Source organism: Halichondria panicea, chromosome 6 (assembly GCF_963675165.1).
Source record: "Halichondria panicea chromosome 6, odHalPani1.1, whole genome shotgun sequence".
Lineage (NCBI taxonomy): Eukaryota > Metazoa > Porifera > Demospongiae > Suberitida > Halichondriidae > Halichondria > Halichondria panicea.
In genome coordinates, this window is record NC_087382.1 from 2,848,711 (window position 1) to 2,867,019 (window position 18,309).

Here is an 18,309-nt window from a genome sequence, read left to right on the forward strand (position 1 = left end):
TAATCAAACAGTGCCCTGTTAACTTCCTCCCCTCTTCAGGAGGTAACTGTTCTGTAGCCCTCACTGACGGGCACTGGTCACATGACAGGGGGTGGGTATCACATGACTGCATTCATCAGGACTACAACAGACAGTACGTATGAAAGTGTGGCTACAATTAATAATAAAATAATATGAATTATCGTATATATTCATAATTATACCTCTGGCTATGTGCATCCCCTGGGGCATAAGAGATGTGTGCTATTGGGTCAACATGCATACCATAAATATTATTTGCATGTCCTCATAATTTTATAATTATTAAGTTATGCACGGTATTAATATTCTTTGTTGCAGTGACTTGGAGAGCTGCTTCCTGCGGAGGTCAAAGGTTATCTTTATCGGAGACGGCAGAGATCCTATGAAATACGCGTTGCTACGGGATACGATAACTGACCCCGGAGTGACAATTGTGAGTTCTCTGAATAAAGTATTTTACAAGCATCAAATAACAAAATTTTTAATTTGCAAATGCTAATGGTTTTGCAAAAAATTAGACAAAGTATATACGTATAATTATTAGCATTTGTATGGCATCACCATCCTTCAGATAGTAAAATTAAAATTGTCATAAAATGTCTGCTGAATTGGCTATATTCTTAAATATGTTTCGCTCATAACGTATAATACGGTAATAATAGTTGTACAACACTACAGGGGAATATTAGCAGAGTATAATATACAAGTATATAAGAGCCAGACAAGGTAGTCTCATTGTTACCATAATTATAAGTGAAGCAACTAACTATATTCATTAATGTTAGTCAGGAGGGCGGTTGTTTCTGTGGGACCGCTCTTCTTTATCATATGGTTATTGTCCACATATGTGCTCTCACTCAGAAAATCAGGTGCATGATCGGCCGTGTTGCTAGGGAAACTGACCCTGGTTGATGGGGGGTAGGTGTGTTGGTCCGTGCGGGGGTTGGTATCTTTGTCAGATCTTGTGGGGCAGAGGTAGACGAAGCAAACATAGATGATGAACGATAGCGGAATAGTAACTCTGTTTATCGGATAGAGGGCATATGTCGTTATCATGATTGAATGTTGATCCCAATATACGTTTAATATTTCAATGACAATTCGTATTATGCAATAACTTGATAGGAAACCTAGCAACAGTCCAATTTCCTTCAAGATGGTTTTCATACGAGCTATTAGAAATTGTTTCCTTAGCAACCAGCAACACCATACTGATAGCGTAAAGATGCATATTATACTCAGTGGTAGCTCTGTACCTACTGGTATCCATTCTGTAGCTATCTTAAACCATAGTTGAACTACGTATCTCCGATTACAGTCTTCATCAATTTTGTAGGCAAGGTGACATTCACCAGAAGATGGCCAATAAATTAGTGGTCCCGCAATCCCCAGTAGAACACCAACAATAATGAGTGGGATGATAAAATGCACTATCACGAATATAAACTCGATTACTTTAGATCCGTGGCAGTGATAGCATGACGTTCGCACACTGGTGTAGACTTTGTACAGTAGAACACAGTTGATGGAGATTATGAACAAAAATTCAACCATTGACGGGTAAAATGCCACAGCCTCTATGACTTCACACAGCAAGCCATTTTGTGGATAGAAAAAGATGATCAAATATAGTGTATCAGTGACATGAACAAGGAGGACAGCCACAGACAAATAGATGTAGAGCCTTAATAGAAAGTTGTTCTTCTTCTTACAGACAAACACTAGCTCTGCTATTAGCCCAACTATACTCAGAGCTAGACAGATCACTCCGGGGATTCCAATTGCTAGCGTTGTTTCTTTAGTGAAGTCAATAGATGACTCATTGCAATCATTTTGGAAGGACGACATCTTGGCTTGTAGCTCGACAGAGAATGGCTTTATTGTCTTTAAAGAATACCATGCATGCTGTGTTACATGTGACAGCTATATATAGACCATGCTTGTATGAGGTCGTTCACAACTGCATTTGTTATTGTATACCATACAAGTGAGGTACTCACACACTATTTTATGATTGATGGTTACTACCTGCTGTGTGTATTATAGCTGTTAGACAGATCACTCCTGCATGGGTTTGCGATTGAAAACGCTGCTTGCCTATAGTGAAGTAATTTTAGGTGGACGACATCTTGGCTTGTCGGCGGAGAATGGCATTACAATGCCAATGTTACATGTGACAGCTATATATACATAACACTATGTTTATAAGTTCACAAGTGTTGCATTTGTTACTGTAAACCATCACACCTTTTTCACACGTGCATGTACAAAAAATAATTGGTTGTCACTTCATACTTTGCTGCATAAGTGCAAAGTTCATATAGCTATAATTATATATCTACCAAATGAATAGCCTATATCTGACTGCCTCTTACATATATATATATATCACTGCAACCTCGGGTAAATCACATTTGCACTCACAAACATTATTAGTCTCTCAGTTAATCAGCAGGGCGGTTGATTCTGTGGGACCTGTATCGCTGTCCGTATAAATATTGTAAGTATTGCCTGTATATGTGCTCTCACTCAAAAAGTTAGGTGCATGATCGGCAGTGTTGCTAGGGAGACTGACCCTGGTTGAGGGGGGTGGGTGTGTTGGTCCGTGCGGGGGTTGGTATTTTTATCAGATCTTGGGGGGCAGAGGTAGACGCAGCAAACATAAATAATGAACGATAGCGGAATAGTAGCTCGATTTATCGGATAGAGGGCAAATGTTATTATATCTATAATTGAATTTTGGCCTTGAAATGCGTTAAATATTTCAATGACAATTCGTATTATACAATAACTTGATAGGAAACCTAGCAACAGTCCCATTTCCTTCAAGATGGTTTTCATACGAGCTCTCAGAAAGTGTTTCCGTAGCAACCAACACAACCATACTGATAGTGTACAGATGCATAGTATACTCAGCGGTATCTCTATTGCCACGGGGATCCACTCTGTAGTTATCTTAAACAAATTTTTAAATGTAACTCTGCGATCACAGTCTTCACCAATTTTGTAGGCAAAGTGGCATTCGCCAGAAGATGGCCAATACCTTGGTTTCTCAGCAATCCCCATCATAATGGCCACAACAAAGAGTGGGGTGACAAAATGTATTTCCACAAATAAGACCTCGTTTGCTTTAGATCCGTGGCAGTGATAGCATGACCTCCGTACACTGGTGTAGACCTTGTGCAGGAGAACACAGTTAACAGAGATTATGAACAGAAACTCAACCATTGTGGGGTACAATGTCAGTGCTTCTATCCAAGCACACAGTGGACCATTTTCCGGGTCGAAATAGATTAACCAATACGATGTATAGACAGCATTAGTAATGGTGACAGCCACAGTCATGTATATGTAGAGCCTCAGTAGAAAGTTGTTCTTCTTCTTGCAAACAAACACTAGCTCTGCTATTAGTCCAACTATACTCAGAGCTAGACAGATCACTCCTGGGATTCCAATTGCTAGCGCTGTTTTCAAGTGAAATCAAGAGATGTTTCATTGCATTTATTTTGGGAGGACGATATCTTGGCCTGGCTTGTAGCTCGACAGAGAATGTCTGTATTGTCTTTTAACAATGCTATAGTATTTACACGTGTTAGCTAGAACTGGAGAGGATATAATATCCTTATAAGGTCATTCGCAATTGTTGCATGCATTACTATACACACACTATTTCACACAATCATATGCAAAAGATTGTGATTGGTCGCATGCAACGCTCACATACCTAGGTTGAGCATCACTGAAATGTCAGATTTTGTTTCATGCACTAGTACTTCCTTTTAGGGTGTGGCTAAGCATTATAGAGGGAACCGCAAAGCTCAGTTAGACTGATGTTACTGCAAGAGTCCATTTGCATGCCACTAGCTCTAACTGACCTGGTGTGTTCCTGGATCAAGCTGGCTAGCTTGTCTACTATTGTTGGATTTTACTAGTTACTGACTCGTTCATTATTGAACCACACCTTCAGCACTTGAATACTGCAATCTGATTGGGCTGCTAAATTTTTGCCAGCAGAAACGAACCCTAACATTGCAGTGATAGCCCTACGTGAGCCCAACTATAGGTCACTATACCTGCTGTATATACGTGCAAAATTCATAGCTATGTATAATTATAGTAAAGCTGCATGTCAAAGTTTAATTAACTAACTAGCCATAACTCGAATGTTTGCTAATCCACGAATCAAAATCCAAGAAAATATGCTAAAAAGAAGCCTATAGAAGCTGCTAGTTTTCGTCCCATTGCAACTGTTGAGCAGTTACAGCTGGAACAGACACACACAGTCAGCTTTACCGTATCCCTCGTGCGGCTACGCCTCGAGGCATAATTGCACAATACATAGCACATGGACTTGTATTCTTATATAGGTGGGTGGGGCACAAATTACTCTTATTAAACATTGTTAGCCAGCAAAGATTGCACAATATGTAGCATGCCCATTACATAAGCTAAATCACACTTGTACTCACAAACTTTTGTTAATGTCAGTTAACCATCAGCAAGGGGGTTGATTCCGTGTGACCTCTCTTACTGTTCACATGAATATGAATATAAGTACTGTCCATAAATGTGCTCTCACTCAGAAAGTTGGGAGCATGATCGGCAGTGTTGCTAGGGAGACTGACCCTGGTTGAGGGGGGGTGGGTGTGTTGGTCCGTGGGGGGGTTGGTATCGTTGTCAGGTCTTAGGGGGCAGAGGTAGACGAAGCAAACATAGATAATGAACGATAGCGGAATAGTAGCTCGATTTATCGGATAGAGGGCGTATGTTATTATCGTTATGACTGAAATTTGGTTCTCTTCAAAAGTTATTATGTTCAATATTTCAATGACAATTCGTATTATACAATAACTTGATAGGAAACCTAGCAAAAGTCCAATTTCCTTCAAGATGGTTTTCATATGAGCTCTCAGAAAATGTTTCTTTAGCAACCAACACATCCATACTGATAGTGTACAGATGCATAGTATACTCAGTGGTATCTCTATAGCCACTAGGATCCACTCTGTAGCTATCCTAAACCAACTTTGAACTACGTATCTGCGATTGCAGTCTTCACCAACTTTGTAGGCAAGGTGACATTCGCCAAAAGATGGCCAATAAATTGGATCCCCCGCAATCCCCAGTAGAACACCGACAATAATGAGTGGTATGATAAAATGCACTATCACGAATATAACCTCGATTGCTTTAGATCCAGTGGCAGTGATAGCATGACCTCCGTACACTGGTGTAGACCTTGTACAGTAGAACACAGTTGATGGAGATTATGAAGAAAAATTCAACCATTGCTGGGTAATTTGCCAAAGCCACTATATATTCACACAGCTTCGTACTTTGTGGATTGGACACAATGATCAAATATAGTGTATCAGTGACATGAACAAGGAGGACTGCCACAGACAAATAGATGTAGAGCCTCAGTAGAAAGTTGTTCTTCTTCTTCCAAACAAACACTAGCTCTGCTATTAGTCCAACTATATACTCAGAGCTAGGCAGATCACTCCTGGGATTCCAATTGCTGCTTGCCTAGTGACTTCACTATTTGTCTCAATTTTGCAATCATTTTGGAAGGACGACATCTTGGCTGGCTTGTAGCTCAACAGAGAATGGCTTTATTCTTTAAACAATCATGCAATAACCATACCGTAACATGTGACAGAACTGAAAGCTATGCGCTACATATATAGCAATTAAGGGTTCAGTAATTATGAACTATAATGGTTGCATTTTTATGTTTTTGTAAGCCACAATAATCGACATCATACAGCTATACCTACCTCACTGCTATTCACACACTTACACACTCACGAACATTGTTAGTGTCAGTTAATTCAGCAGCAGAGCAGTTGTTTCCGTGGGCCTCTCTCACTATTCTTATGTCTATATACTGCCTCGTCCCCGCATTTTGATTTGACTAAGAGAATTACTATAGTTATACTTACTTGTTCATTATTGAACCACGCCTTCAGCACTTAAACGCTACAATCTGATAGGGCTGCTAAATTTCTGCAGCAGGAACAAACCCTGACATTGCAGTGATGCCCTACGTGAGCCCAACTATAGGTCACTATACCTGCTGTATATATACGTGACAAATTCATAGCTATGTATATAGTAAAGCTGCATCTCAAAGTTCAATACATACAGCATGGACTTGTATTCTTATAGTGGGTGGGACACACAAATTACTCTTATTAAACATTGTTAAGTAGTTAAGCTTAATTAATTAGCAAAGATTGCACAATATGTAGCATGCCCATTACATAAGCTAGAGGTAAAGCACACATAATTATAATGTCAGTTAACCATCAGCAGGGGGGTTGCTTCTGTGGGATCTCTCTTACTCTCTACATAAATATGAATATAATTACTGTCCATAATTGTGCTCTCACTCAGAAAGTTGGGAGCATGATCGGCAGTGTTGCTAGGGAGACTGACCCTGGTTGAGGGGGGGTGGGTGTGTTGGTCCGTGGGGGGGTTGGTATTCTGGTCAGATCTTGGGGGGCAGAGGTAGACGAAGCAAAGGTAAATGATGAATGATAGCGGAATAGTAACTCGATTTATCGGATAGAGGGCATATGTTATTATCGTTATGACTGAAATTTGGTCCTCTTTAAAAGTTATTATGTTCAATATTTCAATGACAATTCGTATTATACAATAACTTGATAGGAAACCTAGCAACAGTCCAATTTCCTTCAAGATGGTTTTCATACGAGCTCTCAGAAAATTTTTCCTTAGCAACCAACACATCCATACTGATAGTGTACAGATGCATAATATACTCAGTGGTATCTCTATTGCCACTGGTATATATTCTGTAGCTATTGTATATAATAATTCGGTATCTTCCGTGCTATTGCAATCTTTACCACGTATGTGGCATTCGCCAGGATTTGGACTCCCCACAATCCCCAGTAGAATACTGACAATAATGAATGGGATGATAAAATGCACTACCACAAATGTAACCTCGATTGCTTTAGATCCGTGGCAGTGATAGCATGATATTCGCACACTAGTGTAGACTTTGTGCAGGAGAACACAGTTAATGGAGATTATGAACAAAATCTCAACCATTGTGGGGTACTCTATTAATGCCTCTATCCATGCACACAGTGTACCATTTTCCGGGTCGAAATAGATTAACCAATACAATGTGTAGACAGCATGAGTAATGGTGCCAGCCACGGTCATATAGATGTAGAGCCTCAGTAGAAAGTTGTTCTTCTTCTTACAGACAAACACTAACTCTGCTATTAGTCCAACTATACTCAGAGCTAGACAGATCATTCCTGGGATTCCAATAGCTAGCGCTACCTGCTTAGTGACTTCATCACTTGTCTCAATGTTGCAGCCAGTTTGGGAGAACGACATCTTGGCTTGGCTTGTGTATAGCTCGACAGAGAATGGCTTTATTATCTTTAAACAATGCCATGCAGTATTTCATGTGACAGAACTGAAAGCTTGTACTACATATATAGCAAGGGTTCATTACTAATTATGAACTTTTGTTTGTAGTACAAATTGGTTGCATTTTTATGTTTTTGTAAGCCACAATAATCGACATCACACAGCTATACCTACCTCACTGCTATTCACACACTTACACACTCACAAACATTGTTAGTGTCAGTTAATTCAGCAGCAGAGCAGTTGTTTCCGTGGGCCTCTCTCACTATTCTTATGTCTATATACTGCCTCGTCCCCGCATTTTGATTTGACTAAGAGAATTACTATAGTTATACTTACTCGTTCATTATTGAACCACGCCTTCAGCACTTAAACGCTACAATCTGATAGGGCTGCTAAATTTCTGCAGCAGGAACAAACCCTGACATTGCAGTGATGCCCTACGTGAGCCCAACTATAGGTCACTATACCTGCTGTATATATACGTGACAAATTCATAGCTATGTATATAGTAAAGCTGCATCTCAAAGTTCAATACATACAGCATGGACTTGTATTCTTATAGTGGGTGGGACACAATTTACACTTATTAAACATTGTTAAGTAGTTAAGCTTAATTAATTAGCAAAGATTGCACAATATGTAGCATGCCCATTACATAAGCTAGAGGTAAAGCACACATAATTATAGTGTCAGTTAACCATCAGCAAGGGGGTTGCTTCTGTGGGATCTCTCTTACTCTCTATATAAGTACTGTCCATAATTGTGCTCTCACTCAGAAAGTTGGGAGCGTGATCGGCAGTGTTGCTAGGGAGACTGACCCTGGTTGAGGGGGGGTGGGTGTGTTGGTCCGTGGGGGGGTTGGTATTCTGGTCAGATCTTGGGGGGCAGAGGTAGACGAAGCAAAGGTAGATGATGAATGATACCGGAATAGTAACTCGATTTATCGGATAGAGGGCATATCCTATTAGCAATTTGACTGAAATTTGGTCTCGTTCAAAAAAAGTTATTATGTTCAATATTTCGATGACAATTCGTATTATACAATAACTTGATAGGAAACCTAGCAATAGTCCAATTTCTTTTAAGATGGTTCTCATACGAGCTCTTAGAAAATGTTTCCTTAGCAACCAACACAACCATACTGATAGTGTACAGATGCATAATATACTCAGTGGTATCTCTATAGCCACTGGTATATATTCTGTAGCTATTGTATACAATAATTCGGGATCGTCTGTGCTATTGCAATCTTTACCTCGTATGTGGCATTCGCTAGGATTTGGACTCCCCACAATCCCTTTCAGAACACCGACAATAATGAGTGGGATGATAAAATGCACTACCACGAATATAACCTCGATTGCTTTAGATCTGTGGCAGTGATAATATGACCTCCGTACACTGGTGTAGACCTTGTGCAGGAGAACACAGTTAATGGAGATTATGAACAAAATCTCAACCATTGTGGGGTAGTCTGTTAATGCCTCTATCCATGCACACAGTGGACCATTTTCCGGATCGAAATAGATTAACAAATACGATGTATAGGCAACATGGGTAATGGTGACAGCCACGGTCATGTATATGAAGAGCCTCAGTAGAAAGTTGTTCTTCTTCTTACAGACAAACACTAACTCTGCTATTAGTCCAACTATACTCAGAGCTAGACAGATCACTCCTGGTACTCCCATTGCTAGCGCTACCTGCCTAGTGACTTCATCACTTGCCTCAATTTTGCAATCGGTTTGGGAGAACGACATCTTGGCTAGCTTGTGTATAGCTCGACAGAGAATGGTATTGTCTTTAAACAATGCCATACAGTATTTCATGTGAATATGCGCTACATATATAGCAAGGGTTCATTACTAATTATGAACTTTTGAAGTAGTAATTTTAATAACAAATTGGTTGCATTTTATGTTTTTGTCAGTCATAATAATTTAAATGTATGACATCACACTTTTAGTGCATAGCTATCCTACTAGCTTAGCACAACCTGCACTCACTATGTTAGTGTCAGTTAATTCAACAGCAGAGCAGTTATTTCTGTGGGACCTCTCTTACTGTTCACATGACTATACTGCCTCGTCCCGCATTTTGATTTGACTTAGCGATTACTATAGTTACTGACTCGTTCATTAATGAGCCACGCCTTCAACACCTGCATGAACACTGCAATCTGATTTGGTTGCAACATTTATGCAGCAAGAACAAACCCTGACATTGCAGTGATAGCCCTACGTGAGCCTAACTATAGGTCACTATACCTGCTGTATACGCGCAAAATTCATAGCTATGTACATAATTATAATTAGTATATAATAGTAACGCTGCATAATTAATACACATTACACAATATAGCATGGACTTGTATTGTGCATGGTGGGACACAAATTACACTTAACCCTTTAACCGCCACGGGCCACGATCGTGGCCCGCAATAGTGACTTTTTTTGCGAAATTCTAATTCTGCGATACTTAGGAAGTAGCTCGAACTACGCACATCCCTGTATACAGGAAGAGCTGTAGAATCACGTGCAATTTAGTCTAGAAATTTCCAAGCCACGTTGCTATGTTAAAATTTCATTAGCATCTTACCGCACGAAGTTTATAGCTATGGCTAGGTTGTTTACTTGTGCCGATGTGCTTGAACAGCTTGAGGACAGCGATGGCGATGTCTCCTCTGGTGATGACAGTGCCTATGAAGGAGAGGGGATAGTAGGATACCTCCCAAAGGCTACCAGCTTTATGCCAGACGCTGATGAACTGCCTGGGACTGACCTAGACGCTAGCGCTATGGACCAGGACGGTGAAAGACCAGGAGAGGGCTCACTGTGTGACTCTGGCAAGTAGTATAGTATAGCTAGAATATCAGTTGTGTAAGTATAGTATAGCTAAAATAGAATTAGCAGTAATGAACAGTCTTTATGTGAGCTTATAAATTTCATAGATCGTTCACCGATATAGAAATACATGTACGTATTGTACTTCAAATTGATATATCTTAGCACTGTTACATTCATTATATGATGTGAAAATCAAGCTTAGTCAAGACTTTATACCATATGATAGGCTAATCCATACAAAAAAATGTTTGGATTTTATCTCACCGCTGGCCGAGCATTTAAAATGATAAAAACGGGTGAGCGTAATAACCGTGGTTGTTATGGCAACACATGTTGCACCATTTTATTCCTTGTTGTATGGGCATTCTATTGGTATATGGTTGCTAGGCATTTTATTGCTCTGGAAACCCGATAGAGAATTTACAGACATTTCACTTCACTGTTAGTTAAGAATCCGACGGTTAAAGGGTTAATAAAGTATAGTTAATCAGCAAGATTGCATAATAAGTAGCATGCCCATTACATAAGCTAAGGGTAAATCACACTTGCACTCACAAGTTAAGTATTATATGTGTCAGTTAATTAAGCAGCAGGGCTGTTGCTTCGGTGGGATAGTCCATACAAGTGCTGTCTATAAATTCATTCTTACTCAGAAAGTTGAGGGCATGATCGGCCGTGTTGCTAGGGATACTGACCCTGGTTGAGGGGGGGTGGGTGTGTTGGTCCGTGGGGGGGTTGGTATCTTTGCCAGATCTTGGGGGGCAGAGGTAGACGAAGCAAACATAGATGATGAACGATAGCGGAATAGTAGCTCGATTTATCGGATAGAGGGCGTATGTTGTTATCTTTATGATTGGATTTTGGCCCCAAAATTTGTTCAATATTTCAATGACAATTCGTATTATGCAATAACTTGATAGGAAACCTAGCAACAGTCCCATTTCCTTCAAGATGGTTTTCATACGAGCTCTCAGAAATTGTTTCCTTAGCAACCAACACAACCATATTGATAGCGTACAGATGCATATTATACTCAGCGGTATCTCTATAGCCACGGGGATCCACTCCGTAGTTATCTTAAACAAATGTGCAATTACGTATCTGCGATTGCAATCTTCGCCAACTTTGAAGGCAAGGTGACATTCGCCAAAAGATGGCCAATAAATTGGATCCCCCGCAATCCACAGTAGAACACCGACAATAATGAGTGGTATGATAAAATGCACTATCACAAATATAACCTCGATTGCTTTAGATCCGTTGCAGTGAAAGCATGACGTTCGCACATGGTGTAGACTTTGAGCAAGAGAACACAGTTGATGGATATTATGAACAGAAATTCTACCATTGACGGGTAAAATGCCAATGCCTCTATAATTTCACACAGCCAGCCATTTTGTGGGTAGGCAGAGATAAACAAATACAGTGTATCAATGGCATGAAAAAGGAGGACAGCCACAGACAAATAGATGTAGAGCCTTAATAGAAAGTTGTTCTTTTTCTTGCAGACAAACAGTAGCTCTGCTATTAGTCCAACTATACTCAGAGCTAGACAGATCACTCCTGGGATTCCAATTGCTAGCGCTGCTTGCTCAGTGACTTCATCATTTGTCTCAATTATACAATCATTTTGGGGGGCTGACATCTTGGTAGGCTTGTAGCTCAACAGAGAATGGTATTTAACAATGTCAATACTAGCACAACTAGTATGTATAGCAAGGGTTCACTAGTATTGAACCTTGGGGTTCACTAGTATTGAACCTTGGTTCAATGGTTTCATTTTTATGTTTTGTAAACCACAATAATAAATGTGTATGACATCATACTATTTTTGTGCATATACATGCATAGCTAGTATAAAAATTATATATACCTACCAAATGCACTGCTAGTTTGGGTAAAGGGTTCACTCACTAGTGTCAGTTAACCATCAGCACGGCGGTTGTTTCCGTGAGACCTCTCTTATTGTTCACATGAATATGAATATATAAGTACTGTCCATAAATGTGCTCTCACTCAGAAAGTTGGGAGCATAATCGGCAGTGTTGCTAGGGAGACTGATCCTGGTTGAGGGGGGGTGGGTGTGTTGGTCCGTGCAGGGTTGATATCTTTGTCAGATCTTGGGGGGCAGAGGTAGACGATGCAAACATAGATGAGGAACCATAGCGGAATAGTAACTCCATATATCGGATGGAGGACGTATGTTATTATCGTTATGAAATTTTGGTGCCGAAATATCTTCAAGATTTCAATTATAATTTCTATCCACCTGTCAAGTTATTGCATAAATGCAATAACTTGACAGGTGGATAGCAACAGTACCATTTCCTTCAAGATGGTTTTCATACGAGTTCCGTAGCAACCAGTACCACCATATTGATAGCGTATAGATGCATAGTATACTCAGCAGTATCTCTATAGCCACTGGTATATATTCTGGAATTATCTTAAACTAACTTTGAACTACGTATCTGCGATTGCAGTCTTCACCACTCATGTTGGCAATGTGGCATTCGCAATGATATGGCCATGCAATAAATTGGTTACCCCGTAATCCCCAGTAGAACTACGACAATAATGAATGGGATGAGAAAATGCACTACCACGAATATAAACTCGATCCGTGGCAGTGATAGCATGACGTTCGCACACTGGTGTAGACCTTGTACAGTAGAAAACAGTTGATGGAGATTATAAACAGAAATTCGACCATTGACGGGTAAAATTCCGCAGCCTCTATAATATCACACAGCAAGCCATTTTGTGGGTCAACAGGAATGATCAAATACAGTGTATCAGATACGGGAGCAAAGAGGACAGCTGAGATTTCAACTGCTAGCGTTGTTTTCACAGTAAAATCAATAGATGACTCATTGCAATCATTTTGGGAGGATAACATCTTGGCTTGTAGCTCGACAGAGAATGGCTTTATTATTATTTCATGTGACAGAACTGAAAGCTATAGATGCGCTATACATATAATATTATATAGCAAGGGTTCATACCTATTATGAAGTGGTTGCATTTTTATGTTTTTGTAAGCCACAATATTTAAATGTATGACATCAGTGCACAGCTATATTCTATGCTAGTTATAGGGTAAAGCACTTTCACTTAAACATTAATATTTTAAACATTGTTAGTGTCAGTTAATTCAGCAGCAGAGCAGTTGTTTCCGTGAGACCTCTCTCACTATTCTTATGGCTACTGCTAATAAGTTCACTCTTACTCAGAAATTTGAGGACACGATCGGCAGTGTTGCTAGGGATACTGATCCTGGTTGAGGGGGGGTAGGTGTGTTGGTCTGTAGAGGAGTTAGTGTTCTGGTCAGATCTTAGGGGGCAGAGGTAGACGAAGCAAACATAGGTAATGAACGATAGCGGAATAGTAGCTCGATTTATCGGATAGAGGGCATATGCTATTATCGTTAAGACTGAAACTTGGTCCCCTTCAATTATTTTCAATATTTCAATGACAATTCGTATTATGCTATAACTTGATAGGAAACCTAGCAACAGTCCAATTTCCTTCAAGATGGTTTTCATACGAGCTCTCAGAAAGTGTTTCCTTAGCAACCAACACATCCATACTGATAGCGTACAGATGCATAGTATACTCAGTGGTATCTCTATTGCCACGGGGATCCACTCTGTAGTTATCTTAAGTGCAACTTCAGATTCATGTCCGCTATTGCAATCTGCTACATTTTTGTAGAAAGTGTGGCATTCGCGCGGAGTAGGCCAGGTTCTTGCAATCCACAGCAAAACGCTGATAATAATGAGTGGGATGAGAAAATGCACTATCACGAATAAGACCTCGTTTGCTTTAGATCCGTGGCAGTGATAGCATGACCTCCGTACACTAGTGTATACCTTGTGCAGGAGAACACAGTTAATGGAGATTATGAACAAAAATTCGACCATTGCAGGATAAAATACCACATCCTCTATGACTTTACACAGCCAGCCATTTTGTGGGTAGACAGAGATGATCAAATACAGCGAATCAGTAGCTTGAACAAGGAGGACAGCCACAGACAAATAGATGTAGAGCCTTAATAGAAAGTTGTTCTTCTTCTTACAAACAAACACTAGCTCTGCTACTAGTCCAACTATACTCAGAGCTAGACAGATCACTCCTGGGATACCAATTGCTAGCGCTACCTGCTCAGTGAATGTAGTAGATATCTCAATGCAATCACTTTGGGTGGACGACATCTTGGCTGGCTTGTATAGCTCAACAGAGAATGATATTATTATACACTGACAGTGCCATGCATGCATGTAGTGTTTCATGCATGTGACAGAACTGAAAGCTATGCGCTATACATGAATAAGAGTATCCAGCTCCCACGCACCGCAATAGGTAATGCACAAGGCCATGGTATGCATGCGAGCGTCATACTACGCACTATCATAACAATCGCTGGTACATGAATACACTTATAAGTGAACATTCACGAGTGTGTGTGTGGTAATTTTTAAAATAACAATATATTCATTAAAACGTTCACGGATAATAAAAAGATGAGACATGCATTCCTGGCGCTACATATTATAGCAAGGGTTCATTACTTATTATGAACTCTGCTTTAAGATATAGATCTTGGCTTGGCAGAGAATGTTATCATGGTCTTTATTAAAAGCACAATGCCATGCTGTATTACATGTGACATGCTGCTATAATAATATAAACCTTAAAGCTATATACTACGTTTACGTATATAGCAGCTTGCATGCATGGTTCTATACAATGGCTGCCACAATACGACTTATAGGGGGTACACAAATTACACGTACTAATAATTGTTGAGTATAATAATTATAGTTAATATTACCTTAAGGTGACATATTTTCACAGGTAGATTTGTTTGCGTTTTTACAGTTTTGTACATTTTGCGGTATAATATTTTGCGAAATGTCGATCTGGATACATTAAACAAGAGGGCGGCCAATTATTTGCGAGTATTAATTTACTCTCATTTGCAGAAATAGCAGAAATTAATACACGCAAAAATATGTCACCTTAAGGTAATACTAAAGATTCTACAATACAATACAATACATAGCATGCATGGATTTATACTTATCAGCTTATATTGAGTAAAGCACTTTCACTCACAAACATTGTTAGTGCCAGTTAATTCAGCAGCAGGAGCAGTTGTTTCCGTGGGACCTCTCGTACTGTTCTTATGGCTACTGCTAATAAGTTCACTCTTACTCAGGAAGTTTAGGGCACGATCGGCAGTGTTGCTTGGAATACTGATCCTGGTTGAGGGGGGATGGGTGTGTTGGTCCGTGGGGGGGTTGGTATTCTGGTCAGATCTTTGGGGGCAGAAGTAGACAAAGCAAACATAGATGATGAACGATAGTGGAATAGTAGCTCGATTTATCGGATAGAGGGCACATGTTATTATTGTTATGACTGAAATTTGCTCCCCTTCAATTATGTTTAATATTTCAATGACAATTCGTATTATACAATAACTTGATAGGAAACCTAGCAACAGTCCAATTTCCTTCAAGATGGTTTTCATACGAGCTCTCAGAAAATGTTTCCTTAGCAACCAACACAACCATACTGTTAGCGTACAGATGCATAGTATACTCAGTGGTATCTCTATAGCCACGGGGATCCACTCTGTAGTTATCTTAAATACAACTTCAGAATTTCTGTAAGTGTAAATGTCACTACTTATGTGGCATTCGCTAGAATTTGGATCTCCCATAGCCCACAGTAGAACACCGACAATAATGAATGGGATAAAAAAATGTGCTGCCACGAATATAACCTCGGTTTCTTTAGATCCGTGGCAGTGATAACATGACCTCCGTACACTGGTGTAGACCTTGTACAGTAGAACACAGTTGATGGAGATTATGAACAAAAATTCGACCATTGCAGGATAATTTGCCAAAATCTCTATAAGTTCACATAGCCAGCCATTTTGTGGATTGGACACAATGATCAAATATAGTGTCTCAGTGTCATGAACAAGGAGGACAGCCACAGACAAATAGATGTAGAGCCTTAATAGAAAGTTGTTCTTCTTCTTGCAAACAAATACTAGCTCTGCTATTAGTCCAACTATACTCAGAGCTAGACAGATCACTCCCAGGACTCCCATTGCTAGCGCTGCTTGCTCAGTTACTTCACTATTTGTCTCAATTTTACGATCATTTTGGAAGGACGACATCTTGGCTTGTAGCTCGACAGAGAATGGCTTTGCTGTTTTTAAACAATACCATGTTGTATTTCATGTGACAGAACTGAAAGCTTGCACTACATATATAGCAAGGGTTCATTACTAATTATGAACTTTTGATTGTATAGTAATTTAATACTAATTGGTTGCATTTTATGTTTTTGTATATGACATTACACTGTCTGCAAAAATGTTCTAACACAATAGGTTCAACATCACTATCTTGACCTGTACGAAAATTACCAGCTGTATATACAGTATATAATTATAACTCTTACTGCTATCTTAGGTAAAACACACTTTTATTCACGAACATAATTGTTAGTTCAGCAGCAGAGAAGTTGTTTCTGTGGGACTACTGCTAGGGAATTCGTCATAACTCAGAATGTCGAGGGGACGATCGACTGTGTTGCTAGGGGGACTGACCCTGATTGAGGGGGGGTAGGTGTGTTGGTCCGTGGGGGGGTTGGTATTCAGGTCCATTCTTGGGGGGCAGAGGTAAACAAAGCAAACATAGATGATAAACGAAAACGGAATAGTAACTCGATATATCGGATGGAAGGCGTATGTTATTATCGTTATGACTGAATTTTGGTGCCGAAATATGTTCAATATTTCAATGACAATTCGTATTATGCAATAACTTGATAGGAAACCTACATACAGTCCAATTTCCTTCAAGATGGTTTTCATACGAGTTCTCAGAAGCTGTTGCAATAGCAACCAGTAATACCATATTGATAGTGTACAGATGCATATTATACTCAGCGGTATATCTATTGCCACTGGTATATATTCTGTAGTTAGCTTGAACCATTGTTTAACTTTGTATCTGCGATTGCAATCTGCATCATTCATGTTGGCAATGTGACATTCACCAGGATATGGCCAATAAATTAGATCCCCCGGAATCGCCAGTAGAACACCGACAATAATGAGTGGGATAATAAAATGCACTATCACAAATATAACCTCGATTGCTTTAAATCCGTTGCAGTGAAAGCATGACGTTCGCACACTAGTGTAGATCTTGTGCATGAGAACACAGTCAATGGAGATTATGAAGAAAAACTCGACCATTGACGGATAAAATGCAAAAGCCTCTATAATTTCACACAGCCAGCCATTTTGTGGGTAGACAGAGATGATCAAATACAGCGAATCAGTAGCTTGAACAAGGAGGACAGCCACAGACAAATAGATGTAGAGCCTTAATAGAAAGTTGTTCTTCTTCTTACAAACAAACACTAGCTCTGCTACTAGTCCAACTATACTCAGAGCTAGACAGATCACTCCTGGGATACCAATTGCTAGCGCTACCTGCTCAGTGAATGTAGTAGATATCTCAATGCAATCACTTTGGGTGGATGACATCTTGGCTGGCTTGTATAGCTCGACAGAGAATGATATTATTATACACTGACAGTGCCATGCATGCATGTAGTGTTTCATGCATGTGACAGAACTGAAAGCTATGCGCTATACATGAATAAGAGTATCCAGCTCCCACGCACCGCAATAGGTAATGCACAAGGCCATGGTATGCATGCGAGCGTCATACTACGCACTATCATAACAATCGCTGGTACATGAATACACTTATAAGTGAACATTCACGAGTGTGTGGGTGGTTTTTAAAATAACAATAATTTTATATTCATTAAAACGTTCATAGATAATAAAAAATGAGACATGCATTCCTGGCGCTACATATTATAGCAAGGGTTCATTACTTATTATGAACTCTGCTTTAAGATATAGATCTTGGCTTGGCAGAGAATGTTATCATGGTCTTTATTAAAAGCACAATGCCATGCT

The 18,309-nt window shown here is 39.7% G+C and overlaps 2 protein-coding genes across 2 annotated transcripts in view; one reads left to right on the forward strand and one right to left on the reverse strand.

Annotated features, from left to right (window-relative positions):
• LOC135337353 (N-acetylneuraminate 9-O-acetyltransferase-like) overlaps positions 1–18,309 on the forward strand; it is a 36,742-nt gene that overhangs the window by 369 nt on the left and 18,064 nt on the right. The window contains exons 2-3 of the mRNA XM_064533283.1: positions 40–133; positions 340–454. Coding sequence (XP_064389353.1) covers positions 40–133; positions 340–454 — 209 coding nt within the window. The remainder of the gene's footprint in view (positions 1–39; positions 134–339; positions 455–18,309) is intronic.
• LOC135337375 (uncharacterized) lies at positions 15,268–16,582 on the reverse strand. The gene has a single exon (XM_064533308.1). The coding sequence runs from the start codon at positions 16,480–16,482 to the stop codon at positions 15,400–15,402; it is 1,083 nt and encodes a 360-aa protein (XP_064389378.1). The 5' UTR covers positions 16,483–16,582; the 3' UTR covers positions 15,268–15,399.

Bases quoted from the DNA above. Each gene is read 5' to 3' on its own strand.
- LOC135337375 (XM_064533308.1), bottom strand. From the start codon at position 16,482: ATGTCGTCCTTCCAAAATGATCGTAAAATTGAGACAAATAGTGAAGTA.